This window comes from Pelecanus crispus, chromosome 18 (assembly GCF_030463565.1).
Source record: "Pelecanus crispus isolate bPelCri1 chromosome 18, bPelCri1.pri, whole genome shotgun sequence".
Lineage (NCBI taxonomy): Eukaryota > Metazoa > Chordata > Aves > Pelecaniformes > Pelecanidae > Pelecanus > Pelecanus crispus.
The window spans coordinates 8,837,137-8,860,345 of record NC_134660.1 but is presented as its reverse complement, the minus strand read 5'-3'; the positions used below and the strand labels follow the sequence as shown (position 1 = coordinate 8,860,345).

Below are 23,209 nucleotides of genomic sequence, written 5' to 3'. Positions count from 1 at the left end.
CATTAAACAAGGGCTTTGCCCACCAGCGCAGTCCCGCTGTCTCTCCCGGGGAGCTTTTGCTGCCTGCAGGTCTCACACGAGGGACAGCCTTGCGGCCCAGGAGCAGGAAAGTGTCGCGGCCCCTCACAGCGCTAACGCTGAGACACCCCAGCACGTCACCCCCGCGCAGTCTCCCTGGGCATGTGATAGTTAGAAAGCAGACGCAAAGCTGCAGGAATGCCTTTGCCATCGAACATACCACGAGGGACTCCAGAGCAGCCTGGCTGTGGTCCGGTTTGTGAGCGGAGGAGTGGGGCCCAGAGCTGTTCTCTCCTGCTGCCTCTAATTTCCGGGTTAAGCACTTCAGGACCTGAATCCCAAGGACGCTTCTCCCCAGGGTCCTCCACAGCTCCATCGCATCCCTGCAGGGGACGAGACTTTCACCCTTGAAGTCATATCCTTGGTAGCTGCGGTGCCCTCACCAGAGGCCAAACACTCTCGTCGTCAGCAGTGGGGCTTATGATGCCTGGTTCCCTCCAGAGACGGGAGCACGTGGCCTTGCAATGCTCAGACCTTCTGGGAGACAAGCGCCTTTCTTCTTCATTGGATTCCCCCTAACACGGGCGAGACGTGTTTAACCACAGCGGGGCAAAGTGGCAGCGCACAGACCTGTCCATGGGCAGTCATTTCTGGAGGAGGCTGTCGACCACGGCCTCATGGTGAAAGTGGGCCAGGAGATACACCGTGTGGAGCAGGAGGGGCCTGTGGTTGCTCTGTTGCATGGTCTGCATGCGGCTGTAAAGGATGTGCAGGACTTCCGGCACCTGAAAGGAAGAAGGCGAGAAAGGATGCGGCAATGCCTCCTTTCCCCGTACCTCTACGGCACACAAACACGGTCAATTAGTGCAGGAGCAATGCCTGCTCCCTTGACATGCTGTCAGGGTCTAGCCCTAAACTTCACCCCGCCGCTCTGCCCGAGCCCTGGCTCACGGGTGGGGGTGAGCGTGCTCCTGGCACGCAAACATGCACGCACACAGGCATGCGCCCTCAGCCGCTGCACGTGCCTGGGCCCGGTGGTGCCAGGGGCTGAGCATTGTGCACACGCTGAAGAGATGGACAAATTTCGCTCCCGACAGCCTGGATAACGCTGACCTCCTGGCTGTGGCAATGCGAGATCAAAGCGAAAAACACTCCTCAAGCCCATAAGGAAGGCTCGCAGTGAAAGGAGAGGAACGGGAAGGTTGGTGTGTCCCAGAGGTAACTGTCTCACCTACGGCAAGGACCTGCTCCAGCGGGGGACTTTGGGCTGCACGTGCCCACGCCCTCCCCGCTCCACAAAGCACAGTGTGGCAGGAGGTGCTAACGCGCAGCTCGGACCAGTGATAGCCCTCGGCTCTGCACTTGGGCTGCGTTTCTTTAGCTCGTGTCAACTGCACGAGGTGTAGCATGACAGCCAATGGAGAAAAGTCAAAGCCAAACTGAAAAAAACATCTCTCTTACCTCCTGATATATTAGCCGTCCACACTTCTCCAGAAAGGTAGTCATCCACACCCCAGCGGCCCATGCACGCTTGTCTGTGGCACACTTCAAGCTTTCCGTGACGGTGCTCATGAAGTCTGTGGCCTGTGCTGGGGGGAAGTACTTGCAGACAGTCTGGAGGGAAATCAGAAACAGGAGAGACCCAGTCACAAAACTCTGGCTCTGCAGAATGGGAAGGAGCCTTGAAGGGACTCCGAGTTCAGCAGTTTGCCTGTCACGGAAGGGGCAATCACAGCACACTTGTGCCGTTTGTATTTTACATAGCCGAGAGATTTAGAAGTGCCTCCTCCCACGCTGTTTGCTTACCTGCAAAGCTTGTCCTCTGACAACAGCACTCTCTCACGCACGCACACACAAACATGCACACCCCGCATGGTGTCCGCTCCTTTGACAGTGTGCCTAAAGGCCAGGCACGCCTCGAAGCCTCCTGCCACTTGCTAACAACAGAGGTGCTGGCGCGACAGCTCCCTCTGGAAATGGCACCGGAGCCTGGAGGTGCAGGAGCCCAGGCACCAGGCCCCCACGCCGGTCTGTGGGGCCAGCTACCTTTGCTATTTCGTTAGAGGTCTCCAACAGAGGCGCGTCGTCGGGGGTGTCCAGCCCTTGACACAGGCGCCCAATGTCACCCGCCTCGGGTGCCGCATTCCTGGTCTTGGCTGGGAGAAGCACCGGGTGAAAAGGAGAGTCACATTTACAGGAACCCAACCTTCGTCCCCAGCTATCGAAAAGGAGGACCCAGGTGGGGGCAGCGAAGGCCAGGCCCCCCCCTGAACTCAGCGCAGCGGGACGCGACTAGCCGGGCTCTGCAGGCAATAAATCCCGGGCTGGGCAGACCCCCTCCTCTCCCTGGCGCCGCCTGCGGGGGCTGCGGGGAGCTGGCAGCTGCCAGCCTCTGCTGCCAGCAGCTGCCTCCCCTATTCCAGCTGCAGGGCACGGGTGGCTCTGGCCGGGAGGAAACATCCTCAGCACAGAGGGATGCTGCCCCCGTGGGTGCAGGCAATGCTGCTCCTGCACCAGTGTTGCATGTATACACTCAGCAACCTTGGAATCCAGGAGATCTAGCACTTTGGGGGAGTGCCACTTCTTCAAGAGGATGCTGAGTGATTGGCTCAATGCTTTTCCAATATCTGTATGGGGCACAACTCCTCATATTCCGATGTTCAAATACTGTTGAAAGAATTATTTAGAGCAGACGAGAGAGAGGATATTTGAAAAGGATGCTCAACTGGCTTGACAGGCCAGGTGATATGGCAAACCATGCATCAGAACTTAATAGAGCTGTATTGGGTTTGCTTGGCAAGGTTTTGGTAGTGGTCGGGCTACAGGGGTAGCTTCTGTCAGAAGCTGCTAGAAGCTTCCCCCGTATTTGATAGAGCCAGGGTCAGCTGGCTCCAAGACCGACGCACTGTTGGCCAAAGCTGAGCCAATCAGCGATGGTGGTAGCACCTCTCTGATAACACATTTAAGAAGAGGAAAAAACCTGCTATGCAACAGCAGCTGGAAGGGAGGAGTGAGAATATGTGAAAGGAATGACTCTGCAGACACCAAGGTCAGTGAAGAAGGAGGGCAAGGAGGTGCTTCAGGCACTGGAGCAGAGGTTCCCCTGCAGTCTGTGGTGAAGATGGTGGTGAACAAGGCTGTCCCTTTGCAGCCCATGGAGATCCACAGTGGAGCAGATATCCACCTGCAGCTCATGGAGGACCCCATGCCAGAGCAGGTGGATGCAATCAAAGGAGGCTGTGACCCCATGGAGAGCCTACACTGGAGCAGGCTCCTGGCAGGACCTGTGACCCCATGGAGAGAAACCCATGGTGGAACAGGTTTTTCTGGCAGGACTTGTGACCCCATGGGAAATCCATGCTGGAGCAGTCTGTTCCTGAGGGACTGAACACCGTGGAAGGGACCCATGCTGGAAGAGTTCATGAAGAACTGCAGCCTATGGGAAGAACTCACACTGGAGAAGTTCATGGAGGGCTCTCTCCCATGGGTGGGAACCCACACTGGATCGGGAGAAGAGAATGAGGAGGATCAGCAGACACCATGTGTGATGAACTGACCACAACCCCCATCCCCCATCCTGCTGTGCTGCTCAGGGGGAGGAGGTAGAGAAAATCAGGAGTGAAGCTGAGCCCAGGAAGGAGGAAGAGTTGGGGGAAGGTGTTTTAAGATTTGGTTTTTATTTCTCATTATCCTACTCTGATTTGACTGTTAATATATTAAATGGATTTCCCCAAGTCGAGTCTGTTTTACCCGTGATGGTAATTGCTGAGTGATCTCTCCCTGTCCTTATCTTGATCCACGAGCTTTTTGTTATATTTTCTTTCCCCTGTCCAGTTGAGGAGGGGAGTGACAGAGTGGCTTTGGTGGGACCTGGCATCCAGCCAGGGTCAAGCCACCAGAAAGATCAATGATTTCTGCTTCTCATGTTCTTCCTCTTTCTGCTGGTGTGGGTGTGAGGGATAATTTAAGATAGCACCCTACCAGAGGAGAGTTATTGAAAATGGAAAGCATCATACTTCATTGTGATAATTCACCAGCTCAGAAAACAAGGTTGGGATCAAGACACAAGTTTATGCTCAATCTAGTCTCCTTCACATAACTATTTCAGGGATATAACAAGTGGACAAGTATCCAGGTGGTCCTGTATGACAGGGCTAAAAGTCTGGACAATCGGCAAAGAAAAACTATTGTAGTCCTCTGTGTTGTCATTGCCCAAGTCTTAAACTGGAATTATATACTGCACTGATGGGTGCGAAAGGCAGACACATAGCTGTTGCTTCATCTGTGTAGCTCTTCCCATACTGATTTTGCAGTCATCCCTGCGTTCTGGGCAGGTGAGGTGTCTCAGATTGCTGCTGTAGTATATGCAAAGAGTTTTGATGCAAGTAAAATGGAGATGTGGGATGCAAAGAATCTCAGTTAACAGTAGCTAGGTTAGTTTAATTTAATGCTGTCTACTCTCTCTATAGTGAAAGGCTAGGCAGGAGGTTCAGAGGTTAATTTATGAGTTTGTAGAAGGGATATGATGACTTATCTTCTGGAAGGGCCTATCTCTATTATAGACCTAGACAGCATAGACAACCATATTAGATCAAGTCACCTAATATTTAAACAGCTTAATTTCAGGGAGATGGATCTCATCTGTTGTATAGACATGTTGCATATGCTCAGTAAGCCTGATTTGTCTAGATCTACTGCACAGCTACACCCAGGAGAGGTAATGCAGCACTAGTAAATATCAAAGCAAGCAGCACAATGTGTTGCTCTGACCATCTTTATGTGCACAGTAAACCAGCTGTATCTGAGATGCACTGACCTTAACAGACATGGACAAGGCATTTGTGAAAAGGCACATGTGTGAAAATGCCTGCCCTGGAAATCCACATGCATTACCTTCCCAACCCTGCAGTTTTGTACCATGCCATAGTGTCATTTTGCATACCACACCAGTACATTAGTCCAGTCATCATAATGAACTGTTCCAAGTGCATGTATATGTCAAATACTTGGGGAAAACATACAGGAAGATTTTGTCACTGGACTTTAGCTGTATGTAAGCAACCTATTTAATCAGGATTTCTCTGTATTATTCAGAGAGAATGAAATTAGCATCTTCAAGGAGTGATTTTTCCTGAGGCTGGGATGAATCATCTCCAGGAACAGCCTGACTCTCCACTGAAAACAGAAGGAACTTACAGGTTTTGTCTGAGCATAACCTAGTCATGTATGTGCTTTATGTTAGTGGTAAATAGTGCCAATTTTTTCACCCTCAACCATATTGCATGTTTTCCTTCTAATGCTATCTTTTTCTCTGTTGGGAAACCTTAAACCACCTAAGCACTGGAATAAGATTCTTCAGCAAGATGCATAAATTTACATGGGATGAATCCAACCCTAAGAGTCATTCACTCTAACATAGACAGATGATGCAACTTACTGTACTTTTTTGTCTGGAGACACTGAAATTTTGTTGAATTTTAATGAAAATCCTGTTGTCTTTTCTTTGTCATTATCTCCCCAGATACAATGTTGTATAGTGTCACTTCTTCCTTTACATATGTATTCCCCATATGATTTTAATAATGTATTTGTGTGAGAGAATTATTGTCGTTTTCAGAAAAGATAAAAACCCCACATCCTTATACGTCTAAAGAAAAGCCAACAAACAGTATCTCCACCATCTTTAACTTACCTATAAACATCAACATTGGGGTAGATGCCCTTAGGTATACTTAGCTTAATTGACTCTGCCATCTGGTGGCTAAGTACAGTAATAGCTTGACAGAGCTGAGAAAATTTTTGTACTAGATTTCTTTATTTGAAAATCATGACTCCACACAAGTAAAACTGTTTAGAAGGTTTCAGTCTTTCAACATTTATTTTTAATATGAACAGTTATACATATCCGTAATTTGAAAAGTTTATATTTTGCAAATATATTTTTACTGCTGCTATGATTTTATAATGTATTGTCTTGTGTTATGTAATACTGAACAACATTATACCACTGCAATGCATTGTATCTTTAATGTGGTGACAAAAAAAATCAGACATATTCTGTTCAAATAGTTGAGCATGAGTCTAGCTATAAGCTTCAGCAATGGGCTGTCCCAAGGTATTCCAACTATAGATGAGAACATTGATTTATTTCACCCAAATCGGCACCACAAGTGAGTCCATCTGACCTCATCATTCTAAGCTTCCTTATGGTCAAAAAAACCTCTTCCCAGGCACTCTATTCTCTTAGAATAGACACATTCATACCCTAGGATCCACAAATATTTGTTAACTATAAAGAAGGTCAGATGAAAATCTCAGGTGAGGATGATTCCTTCTGAGATTGTATTACATCACATACAGCTTAACTGTAGAAAGCAAAAACACTTTCCTTGACCTTCAAATTGGGGGATCCAGCTGACCAAGTGTAAACATGATCTTAGTAGTCTCTCACATATCCTGATACACTGATTATGTCAGGTATAGTGAAGCTAGTCTGCTGGGCTACGTTAAGAAATGTCTTTGATCCATATTATATACTAATGTCCAAAAAATGTAAACTAACTCTTAATTCTTGTGGGATGGAATTTTCTAGGTCTTGGAAATTAGTGTTGAAAGACCTGTTTTGCATTTCCAGTTTCTTCTTTGTAGAAGTTAGAGAAGGCCCAGAGGTAGATGTAGGTGTAGGATACAAACAAGAGGGTGATGATGATGTGTGAAGCACAGGTGGAGAGTGCCTTCCAGTGCCCCTCAGTGAAGCGGACCCTGATTGTGACCAAGATGAACGTGTAAGATGTGACCAGCACCAGGAAGAAAACCAGGGCTATTAAGCCACTGTTGGAGGCCGTGAACCACTCAGTGATGTAGATGTCAATGCAGGCCAGCCAGATGACCGAGGCATGTCACAGAAGTAGCTGTCAATTGTGCTGAGGGCAGAGAAGATGAGCTGGACTGTGAGCAGCATCTGGACCATGGAGTGGAGGAAACCCCCTGCTCAGCAGGCAGATGCCAGGACCCAACACACCTGCTGGCTCATGACGACTGTGTAGTGCAGGGGCTCACAGATGGCTATATAGTAGTTGTATGTCATCACTGCTGGGAGGAACATCTCTGTTGCCCCAACAAAGTTCAGAAAAAACGGCTGGGCTATACAGTCCTCAAAGGTAATGGTCTTACTTTGGGAGAGCAGATCCATCAGCATCCTGGGAGAAGTGACAGAGGTGTAACAAAAGTCCATGAAGGACAAATTGCAGAGGCGAAAGTAGGTAAGTACAGCTTGGGGTCAGCCCTGACTGCCACAATGAGAACATTCCCCAGCAGAACCATGGCACTGGTGAGGAAGAAGAAGGTGAAGAAGAGTACTTACATCTCCCCTGTATCAGAAATCCCCAGGAGGATGAATTCAGTTACTCAGGAGAAATTTCACAGTACCATTGCTTCAGCTCAGGCTTCCATAGCACAGGTGTAGGGGAGAAGTAGCGGGCTGGCCAGGAAGAGAAGGGAATATGCTACAGCTCCAAGGTTCATGGATGATGATCAGAAACCAGGTTTGGGAGTTTCTTCATTAATATTCCTCTCCATTGAGCTAGTGAGTGTCTAGTAGCTTGACTGCTCTCTCAGGCCTGCTGTTAAGACAACATGCTTTCCTGAAGAGTTTGTGTTTTCTAAGATAGCTTAAGCGGCACATCACTGCACAGTTTCTGTGCTACCTTAGCATCACTCAGAGACACCTTTAAAATTCTTCATTAGATAAATACACTGTCTTATGGAAGCTGAAATGCAAACACCATAGACATAAATTTTAAGAATGTCAGCACATGAATAAATAGTTCTCTGTGTTTTGGGGAAATTAATTTGCATGTGTGGTGTTTTGATTTGCTTTCCTTTTGGAAGGATATGTACCTAATAGTTCAAAATCTTGACATTGTCATACTGGTGAGCTACTCAGGAATATGTCAAGGCATTTCTGTTTCCCTTGAAATTTTAGCTCATTTTCTGTTACAGTCACACCAGGAAATTCTTCAGCTGCTGATTTCTTTCTAAGAGGTCATGAATCAACAAGCAGATTACTACTAAGAAAGCAGTCTGTGTTTTTCATATATCCTTCATTAGCCTTTTGCTAATACCTGAGCACTTTCCTTGCATCCTGCTCTATTCTCTACTGCTTTCTGGTAGGTTTTGAAGAGTTTTTCCCTTCCTATCAAACAGGCTTGTTTCATGTATAATTCAGAATATATGTCTGCAAATCACAACATTAATTTAGAAATGATCCCACTTTTACCTCTCTTCCTCTCATAAGGGCTCAGTAAACTTCCATAGCTAGCACAGCTGCAGAGAAAGTCAACAGCCATCTGTCTATAGCAATCCCTGACATTGTACTAGACAGAGATCTGCACAATTTGAGCATGACAGCTTTGGCTCCCTCCATAGTCAATGAAGATCAACAAACAGCTTAAAGGGATGACTCGGTTTACCTTGTTTAGATCATGGCTCCAGAGTGGGAGAATTTATACCCTAGAAGATACTATGTCTATCCCTGAATATAAATGGACAGCAGATACCTGCCCTGTGCTAGATGCCTACAATAAAATCAAGCCGCTAGAGTTAAATGAAGCTACCTTGAAGGAGCCAAACAACCAAGATGTCACAGTACCATTTAAAATTTTCTGTATATTTTTCAACAGATTACCAAGCATTTATCTCTGTCATGCACACACACAAACACAACCACACATGTGTACTTTAATATGCCATGGAGGATATGAAAAGTATAGGAAAAAGACAGGAAAAAAAAAAAAAAAGGGGGGCTATTATACCCAGTTACTAGATGTTGATACAACTTGAATTTCCAGGTCAGAATTCTGTGAAGGGTTGTTTAGAGCATGGCCAGCTCCTCCAGCAGCCCCAGCCCAGGAGCTTCCTGCCAGGTCCTCTGGAGCCCAGCCCAATGCCTGGGAACACAGGGTCTCTGCCAGGCTGAGGGATGTGGCTGCCACTTTCCCCTTTGCAGGTTCAACCAGCAGCAAAGCTGTGCACATGTTCCAGAGACACACAAACACACATTGGACATACACATGCACACAGGGTACCCTGACACCAGTGACACAGACTGCCACAGCCAAGGTGCTGCCATCAACACCACCCACACACAGGACCCACATCACACACAAACACAGACAGCCATGTCCCCTCCTCCTCTTGGGCCATCAGAGGCAGGAGGTCACTAGTGCAGGCACACACACTACACTGTCTGGGTTCACCAGCACACACATGCTCACAGGTCCCTTGAGCACTAGCATGGTTCCTCTGTCTGCATGGTACCCCTTCCCAGATCTCAGCCCCTGACTGCTCCATGGGTCCCCTACTTGCCAGCTGGTCCATCCTGAAGTTTGCTTTGTATACCTCATGCATACCTGGTTTGGGGAAGATACAGCCATTTGGGCCTCCCAGCAGCTGGCACCAGGCACATGGGCTCTGATCTGCTATCCCACTCCAGCCACCAGCTCAGAGGCCCTCACTTGCCTCACTCACACCAGTCTCCCCCAGTAGATGGTTTGGGGACACAGACTTCCTGCCCCAGTGGCTGGAAGCCAAGACCCCACAGCGCCAGTAGCTGCACGGGGACCCCAACTGGCTCCAGCAGCTGATACCACAGGCCAGGGACACCCACATCCCTGGTCTGACTCCAGTAGCTGGCACCAAATCTACTCACACCAGTCTCCCCAGTAGCTGGTACTTGGTCTTTGCAACACACATACACACAGGATAGAATGAGATTACGCAGAAAGTTAAGAAAACATTTATTGAGAAGGCAGGACAGATTGCAGTGGTCAGGCACAGGGCTCAGCCAGGCAAGCTGGTTCAGTTTTATATGTGACTGGCCACTTTCATACCCTTTTCTTCTCATCCCCCCACTTTGTTCCTCCTGGCTCCCCTTCCCCTGCAAGTTGCCTCATCAGGTGGCACAGTACCACTGACCAACATCCCAGACCCTCAGGTCTGCATCCTTACCAGTTGCAAAGTCCTAGTTTGCCTGCAGTGTCTTGATAGCTTATCAATTATTGTGACTAACCAGGTTAGTTTCTGATTATTGTCTTTGTTAATGCTAATTGATCAGGGTTTATGTCTCTGTGTGTTTGTCTCCTCTCTTTCTTTATCCTCCCAATCAGGAAAAAGAAACATTCTCAGACTTCCTCCACTAACCAGGTTTGTTCCCATCATGACCTCCTTTATCATGTATTTGTCAGGTTTGCCTCTGTATGTTCTTGTTCATGGCTCCTTTAAGGACACCCTTAAAGGAGCAGACACTATTCTTCCACATATCCTTACAAACACATACCCAAATAAACTTACAAACTACAGCATTTGTTGTCTAAAACCATTTTAAATCATTCACTCCAACTGTGAATCTGTTTCAAGTTATGAATCTGAAACTTCAGGGCATTGTTCCATTCTACTTCCTCTTGCTTGTAATTGTCATATCCTTGATTTTGTTTAAATTTCCTGTTGCACGGAAATTTCTTTCAGGAGATTTTCAAGCAGTTTTTCATATTGTGGCAGGTTACAGGCAAATTTTATTCTGACAGTATATATTTTTTCCATCTACCTATTTTCCATCTATCATTTAAACAGAAAGATCGAATGAGGCAACATCTCTAAGGCTTATCTGAACTGTCCAAAGAGTCTCCCACATCTAAGCATGCTCACAGTCCTGTACTTCAGGAGAGCAGACTTTGGCGTCTCCAAAGTTCTGCTTAGAAAAGTCCCCTTGGATAAGGCTGTAGAGGGAAGAGGGGTCCAAGAAAGCTGGTTCATATTCAAGGGTAATCTCCTCCAAGGTCAAGAGATTTCCATTGCAATGAATAAGAAGTTAGGCAAAAATGCCAGGGGGCCTGTGAGGATGAACAAGTTGCTCTTGGCCAAACTCAAATACAAAACGGAAGCATACAGAGCATGGAAGCAAGGACAGGTAACCTGATAGGAATACAGAAATATTGTCCAAGCACCCAGGAATTAAGTTAGGAAAGCTAAAGCCCAAATGGAATCAAATCTGACCAGGGATGTAAAAGAAAACAAGGAGGGCTTCTATATGTACATAAAAGACAAAAGGAAGACAAGGGAAAATGTGGGCCTATTGCTCAATGAGACAGGGGACCTGGTTATGCAGAACACGGAAAAGGCTGAAGTACTAAATGCCGCCTTTGTCTCAGTCTTAACTAGCAAGACCAGCATTGACAAATCTATTGTGGTTTAACCTGGTAGGCAGCTAAACACCACACAGCTGTTCACTCGCTACCCCCTGCTCCCCAGTGGGATGGGGGAGAGAATTGGAAACAAAAAGAAAGTAAAATTCATGGCTTGAGAAAAGAGAGTTAAACAGGACAGAAAAGGAAGGGAAAATAATAATAATAATGTAAAAAATAAGTGATGCAAAATGCAGTGGCTCACTACCTGCCGACAAATACGGAGTCAGTTCCGGAGCAGCGATTGCTCCCCCTCAGCCAACTCCCCCCCCAGTTTATTTACTGAGCATGATGTCATATGTTATAGAATACCCCTTTGTTCAGTTTGGATCAACTATCTTGGCTCTACCCCCTACCAGTTTCTTGTGCACCTGGACAGAAAGTCATTATTAAGGGATGAGTCTGTCAGACTGAATTGTTTATTGTCTGTACATAGGACTCAAGAGAACAAACCAACCACATTGAACTACATTTATTGAAAGACAAATCAATCATCAACATAAAAACCTACCAGCTATTGTAAATACTCTGTTATGTTTTCTGGGCAACACTCAAACACTTTTAATGCTGTTTAAATTTGTATGCCAATTGTCTATAACTTTTATACACTCTTGACAAGATCTTTTCTCACCTAATCCTAGCTATATGAAGTAAAGACAATTATACCAGTTGTTGACATTGGGTTCTCTTTTTACTCACACAAGAAAAAAAAGTACTTTTGGGGTATGATTAATCTAAACTATTATTGCTTTTTTTGATACTTGTTTCCCATTACTGACTGTAGCACTGCCCTCCAGAAATGAATTTAAAAAGGGACAAATACACTGCAATCTAACTTTTCCTACCTGTCATATAGAATTTGACCTCAGATATGGTGCTCACTTGCACACTCACACTCACTCCAGTTGCTAGCACTATAAACACATGGGCTGTCTGACCCCTGGTCCCAGTCCAGTTGCTGGCATCCAGACCATCACTCGCTGCGGTTGCTGGCAGCATGGACACAAATGTCTCTGGTCTGTGTCCCAGTCCACTGGCTGGCATTTGATTTCACTGATTTCTGTCCAGTTGTGGGCATCCAGACACATGGGTCCTCTGACCTGTGTTCTAACTCCAGTTGCTAGCACTCATGTGTGCCCGAATACACACATGTACACAGAGAATAGACTCCCTGACCCAGGAGAAGAGTTAGAAATGGAATTTAGTAAGAAGATAGAACAGACTGCACTGATCAGTTGCAGGGCATGACCACACCAGCATGCTGACCAGTACTCGTTTATATGCAACCGTCCCTTTTATCCCCTTATCACTCTGTTTTCATACATCCGTCAGTGGCAGGGAAGAATGCTAACTGGAACGGGAAAACTCACCTGATTAACAAGTGGCTCAGAGGCTGGTGCCGTCAGTGGAATTTTGTTTTTTTTGATCATGGGAAGGTTTACATGGCACCGGGCCTGCTGGCAGCAGATGGAGATCAGCTATCTCCAAAGGGGAAAAGGATTCTCACTCATGAGTTGGCAGGGCTCATTGAGAGGGCTTTAAACTAGGTTTGAAGGGGGAAGGGGATATAAACAGGCTCGCTAGTGAGGGGCCCAGGGGCGGCATGGCAATGTTGGGGGCAAAATCGATAGCCCGTCTCAAGTGCATCTACACCAATGCACGTAGCATGAGCAACAAACAGGAGGAGCTGGAAGCGCTTGTGCAGCAGGATGGCTATGACATAGTCGCCATCACAGAAACGTGGTGGGATGACTCATGACTGGAGTGCTGCACTGGATGGCTGTAAGCTCTTCAGAAGGGATAGGCAGGAAAGGAGAGGCGGTGGGGTGGCTCTGTATGTTAGGGAGTGTTTTGACTGTATAGAGCTTGACAGTGGTGATGATAAGGTTGAGTGCTCATGGGTAAGGACGAGCGGGGGAAGGCCAACAAGGCAGACGTCCTGTTGGGAGTCTGCTATAGACCACCCAAGAAGGATGCAGAGGTAGACGAAGCATTCTAGAAGCGTCTGGCAGAAGTCTCGCAATTGCTAGCCCTTGTTCTCGTGGGGGACTTCAACTTGCTGGCCATCTGCTGGAAATACAACACAGCAGAGAGGCAACAGTCTCGGAAGTTCCTAGAGTGTGTGGAGGATAACTTTCTGATGCAGCTGGTAAGCGAGCCTACCAGGGGAGGTGCCTTGCTTGACCTGCTGTTTACAAACAGAGAAGGACTCGTGCGAGATGTCATGGTAGGAGGCCATCTTGGGCTTAGCGACCACGATATGACAACGTTTTCAGTTCTTGGTGATGTAAGGAGGAGGGGCAGCAAAACCACTACCATGGACATCTGGAGGGCAGACTTTGGCCTGTTCAGGACACTGGTTGGGAAAGTCCCTTGGGAGGCAATCCTGAAGGGCAAAGGGGTCCAGGAAGGCTGGGTGTTCTTCAAGAAGGAAGTCTCAAGGGCGCAGGAGTGGGCTGTCCCCATGTGCCGTAAGACAAACCAGCGGGGAAGGAGACTGGCCTGGCTGGACAGGGAGCTTTTGCGGGGACTCAGGGAAAAAAGGAGAGTCTACCACCTTTGGAAGAAGGGGCAGGCGACTCAGGAAGAGTACAGGGATCTTGATAGGTCATGCAGGGAGGAAATTGGAAAGGCAGAACTCAATCTGGCCACTGTTGTAAGAGATAATAAAAAAAGTTTTTACAAATACATTAACAACAGTAAGAGAGCCAAGGAGAATCTCCATCCTTTGTCAGATGCGGGGGGGAACATTGTCACCAAGGACAAGGAAAAGGCTGAGGTACTTCATGCCTTCTTTGCCTCTGTCTTTAATAGCCAGAGCAGTTATCCCCAGGGCATTTAGCCCCCTGAGCTGGAAGACAGGGATGGGGAGCAGAAAGAAGCCCCCATAATCCAGGAGGAAGCAGTTAATGACCTGCTATGCCACCTGGACACTCACAATTCTATGGGGCCAGATGGGGTCCACCCGAGAGTACTGAGGGAGCTGGCAGAGGAGCTCACCAAGCCACTTTCCATCATCTATCAGCAGTCCTGGTTAACAGGGGAGGTCCCTGATGACCGGAGTCTTGCCAATGTGACGCCTATCTACAAAAAGGGCTGGAAAGAGGATCCAGGGAAGTACAGGCCTGTCAGCCTGACCTCGGTGCTGGGGAAGATTATGGAGTGGTTTCTCTTGAGTCCGCTCAACAGGCATGTGCAGGTCAACCAGGGCATCAGGCCCAGCCATCATGGGTTCATGAAAGGCAGGTCCTGCTTGACCAACCTCATCTCCTTCTATGACCTGGTGACCTGCCTAGTGGATGAAGGAAAGGCTGTGGATGTCATCTACCTGGACTTCAGTAAAGCCTTTGACACCGTCTCCCACAGCATTCTCCTAAGGTAGCTGGCAGCTCATGGCCTAGGCAGGTGTACCCTTCACTGGGTAAAAAACTGGCTGGGTGGCCGAGCCCAGAGAGTTGTGGTGAATGGAGTTAAGTCCAGTTGGCAACCGGTCATGAGCGGTGTTCCCCAGGGCTCTGTTTTGGGGCCAGTCTTGTTTAATATCTTTATCAACAATCTGGAGGAGGGGATTGAGTGTGCTGTCAGCAAGTTTGCAGATGACACCAAGCTGGGTGGGAGTGTCAATCTGCTGGAGGGTAGGATACCCTGCAGAGGGACCTGGACAGGCTGGACCGATGGGCTGAGGCCAGTTATATGAGGTTCAACAAGGCCAAGTGCCGGGTCCTGCACTTCGGTCACAACAACCCCATGCAACGCTACAGGCTTGGGGAAGAGTGGCCGGAAAGCTGCCTGGCCGAAAATGATGTGGGGGTGTTGGTCGACAGCTGGCTGAACATGAGCCAGCAGTGTGCCCAGGTGGCCAAGAAGGCCAACAGCATCCTGGCTTGTATCAGGAATAGTGTGGCCAGCAGGAGCAGGGAGGTGATTGTCCCCCTGTACTGGGCACTGGTGAGGCCACACCTGGAATGCTGTGTCCAGTTTTGGGCCCCTCACTACAAGAAGGACACTGAGGTGCTGGAGCATGTCCAGAGAACGGCAATGAAGCTGGTGAAGGGTCTGGAGCACAGGCCTCATGAGGAGTGGCTGAGGGAACTGTGGTTGTTTAGTCTGGAGAAGAGGAGGCTGAGGGGTGACCTTATTGCTCTCTACAACTACCTGAAAGGAGGTTGTAGTGAGGTGGATGTTGGTCTCTTCTCCCAAGTAGCTATCGATAGGATGAGAGGAAATGGGCTCCAGCTGCGCCATGGGAGGTTTCAGTTGGATATTAGGAAAAATTTCTTCACGGAAAGGGTAGTCAAGCATTGGAACAGGCTTCCCAGAGAGGTGGTGGATTCACCATCCCTGGAAGAGTTCAAAAAACGGGTAGACGTGGCACTTTGTGACATGGTTTAGTGGGCATGGTGGTGTTGGGTTGATGATTGGACTGATGATCTTAGAGGTCCTTTCCAATCTTAATGATTCCTAGTTTTTACTTTCATTATAAATAATCCAGCCACCAAGCCAGGAAACATGAATTTGCTACTCTACCCTTAACTGGTTTAGTGGTGGACTTGGTAGTGTTAGGTTAATGGTTGGACTGGATGAACCTAAAGGTCTTTTCCAACCTAAACGATTCTATGATTCTCTGATTCTATGATAGGTTCCTCCCCAAATCACCTAGGTCCACCACTTTCACTGCCTTTGGTTCCTCCCCTAGAGATCCCAAAATAAGTCCTGTGCATTCCCAAAATACTGGTCCCCTGCATCCCATAATGCATCCCATACACTGAGGCAGTAACTCCCATTGGTCCAAAAGGTGCTACAGCCTTGACCATCCTTCACTCATTGTGATGGGTTTCACACCTGGAATGGGTCTGTTAAATCTCCTGTGACAGCCCTGGGAGGAGCCTGGGTAGGGTGTTCCCTCGTTCTGAGCATGTAATTTCAGTTCCCCTGCCTTCCATTTCACCTCTGTGCTCCTCTATCCTTGTGGAGATGTGCCACTGATGGGCTCATATCTCTCCCTGTGATGGGCCTTGGAGTTGTTGGGGGAGACTATTATTTGGTGTCCCCCTCCTGCCATTGTGCTCCTTTGTGGATATGTGGATGTGTTTTTTATTACATAGCCTAGAAAATGCAACCAGTGAATCCCAATTGGTCATTTGCTCATAAGTCCATGCTTTAAAGAACATGTATTTGAAATACACAGGTCAGACATTACACAAACTGCAGCTTCTTTAGAATTCTGCCTAAGGCTGTTTTCATACCTTTATTTTTCAGGCTGTAGATGATGGGATTCAGCATGGGGGTTAAGATGCTGTAGTGGACGGACAGCACTTGGTCTAGAATGATTGATGAGACTGATTTGGGTTTTGTGTATTGGAACAGAGCAGTTATGTAGAGTAACCCTACTACAATGAAGTGGGAGCTGCAAGTGGAGACAGCTTTATGCCTCCCTTCTGTAGACTGTATCTTCAAGGCAGTGGTGATGATATAGATGTAGGAGATGAGGGTGAGCAAAACAGAGCTAGACCCAAATATCACAGCAGAAAAAAGAAGAATGAGTTTACTGAGAAAAGTCCCACTGCAAGCAGCAGACAAGAGAGGGGGAAGCTCACAGCTGAAACGTTTGATTTCTGTGTGCCCACAGAATTGAATATTTAACACAGGAATTGTGTTTAGGACTGAATACAAGAGACCCATTGCCCATGCACTCCCTACCAGCTGATAACAGAATTGTTTGCTCATAGCGACTTGATACTTCAGTGGATTACATATGGCCACATATCAGTCATATGCCATTACTGAAAGCATAAACACTTCACACCCAGCTGAGAGGAAGATGAAGAACATGTGAGTCATACAAGCATTGACAGCAATGGTTATGCTTCCTTTCACAAGCAAATTCACTAGCATCTTTGGAACAATAGTGGTGGCATAACTGATGTCAACAAGGGCTAAATGAAAGAGGAAGATGTACATAGGAGAGTGAAGGTGGACATCAGTCCTTATGACCATCATGACTACCATATTTCCTAATAAAATGATTAGGTAAAAGATTAAAAACACAGTGAATAGAAGGCTTTGAAGGAGTGGATCTCTTGTAAGTCCCAAGAGAACAAACTCAGTTCCACTTGTTTGGTTTTCCATTTATTCTATTTGACCTGAAGGGGAGAGAAATGCATAATGTTAGCACTGAAATCAGAACACACAAGATCACATGAACTGCCAGGTAGTGGATCAATATGGGGTTAAGAAAGGAGATTTCAATCCATGTTAGGAAACCGGAGGTTTGGAACAGGTATGCAGAAAATGTTTGAAATAGGCCTTTTCCCCATTGAGCCCAACTGGCACTTCTTGTTCCTATTCATTTTGTCCTCTTACTAAGACCTTTCAGATTCCACACAGGAGTGAAATCTTGAAAGCTGAGCCTGAGACTGAAGACATGCTTCTCTGATTTGTGGTTTGTCTTCCTCCTGAAAATCCAGAATTACAAATTAGGCTCCTTATCACCAAGCATGGAGAGACCATAGGAATTCCAGTAAGTCTGTGCACTTGGTCCTAGACTTTGCTTTCTCACTTATAAGCTCAGTCCTGAACAAAGTATGAGTTAAAGGTTCCTCCAGTTCTCAGGAATTCTACTATTTAGCATTTTTCTTATTCTACTGAGAGCCCCAAATTCCCACAGCATATGGCTTCAGTATAACCCCTGTGGACACAGAGGTCTGTGAGATATATATTGATGCGTTTGGATCCCACATGTCGAACTATGGCAAGTGGAAGTTTGGGGCTGAAATGTTTGGGTTTGGGGGGAGGAGCTGAGGAGTTGTTAGGTGTTTTTTTATTTAGTTTTGTTTTTATAATGATTCTGCTCAAATATCAGATAGTTGGATTTTAAAGCAGAGAACACTCATGGGATGTTTCCTGTGCAAACATGCCCTTCTGAATTAGGTCCCTTATTACCTTCTTCAGTAAACTGAAGAAACTTATGTAGGGAAAAAACAGTAAGAATCCCAAGCATAATACTCTCCCCGCTTGTGTGATTATTGTTAGTCACTCAACCTGAGAGATGTCTAACACAGGTGTGATGCATCTCAAACACATAGATGTTCATAGCTCTGAACGTAGGAACTAGGTTATCTCAGTTACAGAATGACATAGAAAATCATCGTGAAGTGTCTCCACGCACTTATTAAGAATAGTGTCTCAGGAGGCAGAACTGCAGTTTGAGTCAGTTCCCCATAGCATGGTGTTTCCACTCTGAAAAGCTAGCTAACTAACTCCAGAGTTCAGGCAGAATCAGATCCAGCATGTCACATGTATGGGCGCCCAAGGCAAGTAGGAGTAAGTGTGGACTTGATCTGAAAGGAATCAGGGGATTACAAAAAGTGAAGGCTACCAGAGGGTGAGATATGAGCAAAGATATTTTTTTTCATTTAAATCAGTATCTAGTTCTTGGATTCTTCTGCTTCCAGCACAGTACTATGCAAATGGGAAAAAATTTGTTTTTCAGGAAGTCTTGTTACTTACATGTTCTTAGTTATAAACAGTTTTTCCTATTTTGACTTGTTTGAAAGTTCATCATAGAAATCTAGATTTAAGGAAAAATGGTTACTTCCAGAAGATGATTCATACCAGCATTTACAGATACTGGAAAGTAATAAGCATCTGGAAATGTTTTTCTATCTCAATTTACAATACAGTTACATTTGTATCCATCCATCTTTTAATTTCTGGGTAAAGTTGGTTTTTTTTGTTTAAATTGTGTTCTTACAGGCTTAATTTTGTTATTTTTTAAAAATTAGATGAAGCTATTCCATTAAATTTAAAGAAAATACCTAGGACACCATCCACAAAGAAAAGTAGTCTGGCAAAAAGATAGTATTTTTGGTTTACCTCTTTTAAACCCCAAAAGAGCTATGGAAATACCCTTGTGTGAGCTATGGAAATGCCCTGGAGTGTATTTTAAAAGTACTACAGGGTTAAATGGAAAGGGATTTGGCTACATATACAATGCCAAAGCCTGCTCACTTTTGCTCTTTTCTATATACGTACACGCATGATTCTGCACTGTCTTGTCCTGCCCCCCAGAAATCCACACTAACTTATAGTTCTTGCAAAATGTACATTCACTGCATTATTTGTGTACTCACCAAGGAAAGAATAGTTTCTTCTTTTTCTTAAGATGTCATTAACTATTTGTTATTCATACTCTTCTCTCTACAAATGCATATTGGAAAGTGTTGATTGAGTTTATTAGTGCAAAACATTGCATAATGAGATAACAAATGTACATGCGCATCTATATATACTCCAAAATTACCTGTAAATAAGAATAAAAAAACAGTGAAATTCATCTACCTCCAACATGCATATCTAGAACAGGTTATAACTGAAGTGCAGATAGGCTGATTAAATATATCAACAGATATATTGATAGATAAATAAGGAAATTAATTCATGATAGATAACTAGATAGTGTTTGAACCATGCAATATCTCCTTTCTGTCTTCTCTTAATTCATTTATTTAGACAAAAAAAAATTAGTAAATGTTTCCAAAGTTATAACACTATAATACTTAAAGCTCTCTCCAGCTCTCTCCTTCTCCAAGCTATGTCACTATTGTTTTTTATCCTTCCTCTCAGTTCATCTTTAAGCCAAAAATAGTACACAAAATTGTGCAGTATACCACCAGGAAAAAAGGCTTCTCCATGTTGCTGGTGGTCTTCTGGGGAGAAGGCCAGCACATACCTCTCTCATTATTGGTCATCTCCTTTCATATTCCTCACTCAGCCTTAATTCTATAACCTAAATATATTCTTACTAACTCTGTGGCATGTGAAAGAAACTAACAATATTATGGAACAGGAAATAGTGAGCATTTTACAAAAGACAGGATAATAGGTTGCTATTTTTTTTCTTCTGTTCCCAGAGAGTTGTGCCTTAACCAAGAGAGCCTTTCACACACTCTGACCTTGAAGAATGCTGCATCCCTCCAACTTACATGTGATGACCAAGGAATAACTCCAGGGATGCTGAAAAGAGGAACTTTTTATTAACCCATACTGAAAATATCCACTGATACTTCAGCTGAGATTAAATACCTCATTGATTTAAAGTCACTAAAATTCAAACTAAATTATTTTATTTGCTAAAACTTTCGAGATGAGCATGAAGTTGAGAATTCATTTATGACTGACCTCTCATCTAAGAGATGGATTTTGTTCTCCTAATGTTAAGTAGCTACCATGTCAATAACAACAGCTGAGCTACTTGGCTGATGTCCTTACCTAAACAAAGACGACAGACAGACATTTGTAGAGATTTTCTGCCTGATCAGGGAACCATGCCTTTGAACATTTCTTTTTCTTCATACTGAGTATAAAAGCAATTGGAATAACTACCTGAGCTGTTGTTATCCAAAGCCCAGCTATCCAAATAGCAACAAGCAAATCCTTTGTGAAAGAATTGCTGTGAAATGAGCTGACATAGATTTCTTACTTTCTGTTCATCTTCTTCTTGTCTTTTATTAGAAGACTATTCCATTGAACTCTCTGGAGTGATATGTTTTCTGCCTTGTGAGACCAAAGAAGCTACTACTAATCATTCATCATGTTGCAGAGGCTTTGTAATTGTAGTCTGACAGATAACTATGGGTTGAGAAATGTTTAACTGAGCAAGCAAGTTGCTTACTTAGGTGGAGTTACTTTCATGAGAAATAATATTAATTGTTGAGCTCTTTTTTCCCCAGGTTCAGCACCCATTCCACAAGAATTCATCTCACTTGATTTTAGGCATCTAACAATGAGCTGAATAAGAGTAGATTTGTTATCTGTTCTCTCTCATTAGTCAGAAGAGAGTTAAGCATGAAAAAAGGTTAAAGACAGTGTATATTTGTATCACTACAGGTTTGTCCCATATCATGCCTTTCCCTAGGAAATACTTTTGGCCACTTTCAAAGACAGGGAACTCTGTTAGGTAGTCCTTTGTCCTGAGTAGATATTACATGTCACAGTCTTACGGTACATCAGGAAATGAATTTTCATGTAATGCCTTTAATTTCTAGAAAGAGTTAGGTTCAATTCCATCAGATTTTATTTATGTGGTAAGCTGTTACTCTTGCAGATCATAACACCATTGTGAATATTTGTCATATTGTAACTACTCAGGTATATTGGAGAAGTCATACCTATTTTACCATTAGCATGTTTATAACAATTCTCTTACAAGAAAGTGTGGAAAGATTTTGTAGATGAACCTACTAGTAAACGTTGAAACTATACATACAATATATATCATATGGCTGGAAACCCATACAATAGGAGAAGTTACCAAGAGTAACTAGGCAAAATTTAAGGGAGTGAAGCAGATACCCAAACATAGGTGGACAGCTGAATTTGAGATATATTTCTCATCTCAAACTGCATTTCAGAAGTATGGGATTCTGTTGGTCCTGTGTTATGCATCTAGCTCTTTTCAGTTATTTTAGATACCTTTGGACATCTGGATGTTAGGACCAGTGTCATTAGATACTTATGCTGAGGTATCTGAATTAGTCCTCTAAAATTAGTAACCCTTCCTAAATATTTAATCTCCAAATAGAAGTTTATAAAGAGCAAGCATATACAGCACATTTCCTGGGAGTACTACTATTCAAGATTTTCATTAATGATGTAAATGATGGAATAAATACAGCATATGTTTTCATATACCAACAACATTCTAGGGTAGAATAGCAGAAAACACCTGGGGCAAAATTTAGCATTCTAATTAGTTGTAACAACATGGGGAGAAAAAAAAATTCTGTGTATGCCAACAAGCAGTTCAAATACGCGAAGGCATAGATAAGAACAATTCAATGCAGAAATACAGAAAAGGGAACAATAGCTTAAGCAAAAGTTCTGAAGAAAATCTACAGCTTGCCAAAATCTCTGGATGTCATGCTTTTGTGGCAAACATCATCATGGCTGAATCAGATTATAGTCTGTAAATTGTTCTTTTCTCTTCACAGGTCAATTAGAGAATGCAGCAAAAGGCAACATAGTTTTTGGAGGATTTCAAAACATAACCTAAAAGAAAAGGTGAAATGGACTGGTCATGTTTACTTTAGGAATATGAAGAGCAAACCAACAGTTTCTTATGTACATAAAAGGCAGTTGCAGAGATGAAAGTAATCCTCTGCTTCATGTCCTACAGGAAAATAAATACAAGATAATGGATTTCTTTCAGCAATAAAATTTGAAGTAAGATACTAAGATAAACTTACTGAATATTAAAGTTCATTAAGCAATGGAGTATACTGCATAATTAGGCTGAAAAATAGATTTCAATACCATTTTTTTTTTTTTTTAATACTAGTCAGATATCTAGCAAGAATATCAGGAACATACTTCTACTGTGCATTAGAGAGTCTACAGCAGACTTCTCAAAGTTCTCTTCCAGCCTTAATTTCTGTGATTATGCAACTCTGTTACTGATAGCAAAGTGCGTGCCATGGTGTCGCAAATACAGATTTGAGGATCCTGCCAACTACACCAATTTGTCGCGAATATGATTTTTTACATGGCTTTGGTTAGCAGCAATTTAAGATTTATTAATATTTTTGAGATAGATCACAGTATTAGGTTGTATAATTCTTAACTGCATGTAAGCATCAGCCAATTTAAAAAGCAGTTTGATGGAATTTGTTACAATCAAGATAGTGACTTAGTTAAAGATTTGAGAATGGCAAGGTTCACTCTATGATTTACATGGAAGAAGTGCACAAAGGAAAATTCAGTTACACTCAAGTTAGAATGATTCACAGAGGGATCGTGGGTGCAGGGGATAAGCGGGACCCTCCTGTTGAGTCACAAGGTTCAGAATAGAGCCCCTTGCTTTCTAAACTCCTTTCAGAGTCTAGGTGTGGCTGGGTCTAATCTTAGTCTCAGACTTGGTCAACAGTTTATGTGAGTAGGGAATAATCCACGGA

The 23,209-nt window shown here is 44.6% G+C and overlaps 1 protein-coding gene and 1 pseudogene across 1 annotated transcript; both read right to left on the bottom strand.

Moving 5' to 3' along the window:
- Window positions 1-662: 662 nt before the first annotated feature.
- On the bottom strand, window positions 663-7,449 carry LOC142595308 (olfactory receptor 4D5-like; annotated as a pseudogene).
- A 9,005-nt stretch (window positions 7,450-16,454) lies between these two features.
- LOC104029767 (olfactory receptor 5V1-like) lies at window positions 16,455-17,024 on the bottom strand (the record flags this gene model as incomplete). Its single annotated transcript, XM_009481236.2, has 1 exon — window positions 16,455-17,024. A coding segment is annotated over one exon (570 nt), but the record flags the coding sequence as incomplete, so codon positions are not given.
- Between the last annotated feature and the right edge of the window lie 6,185 nt (window positions 17,025-23,209).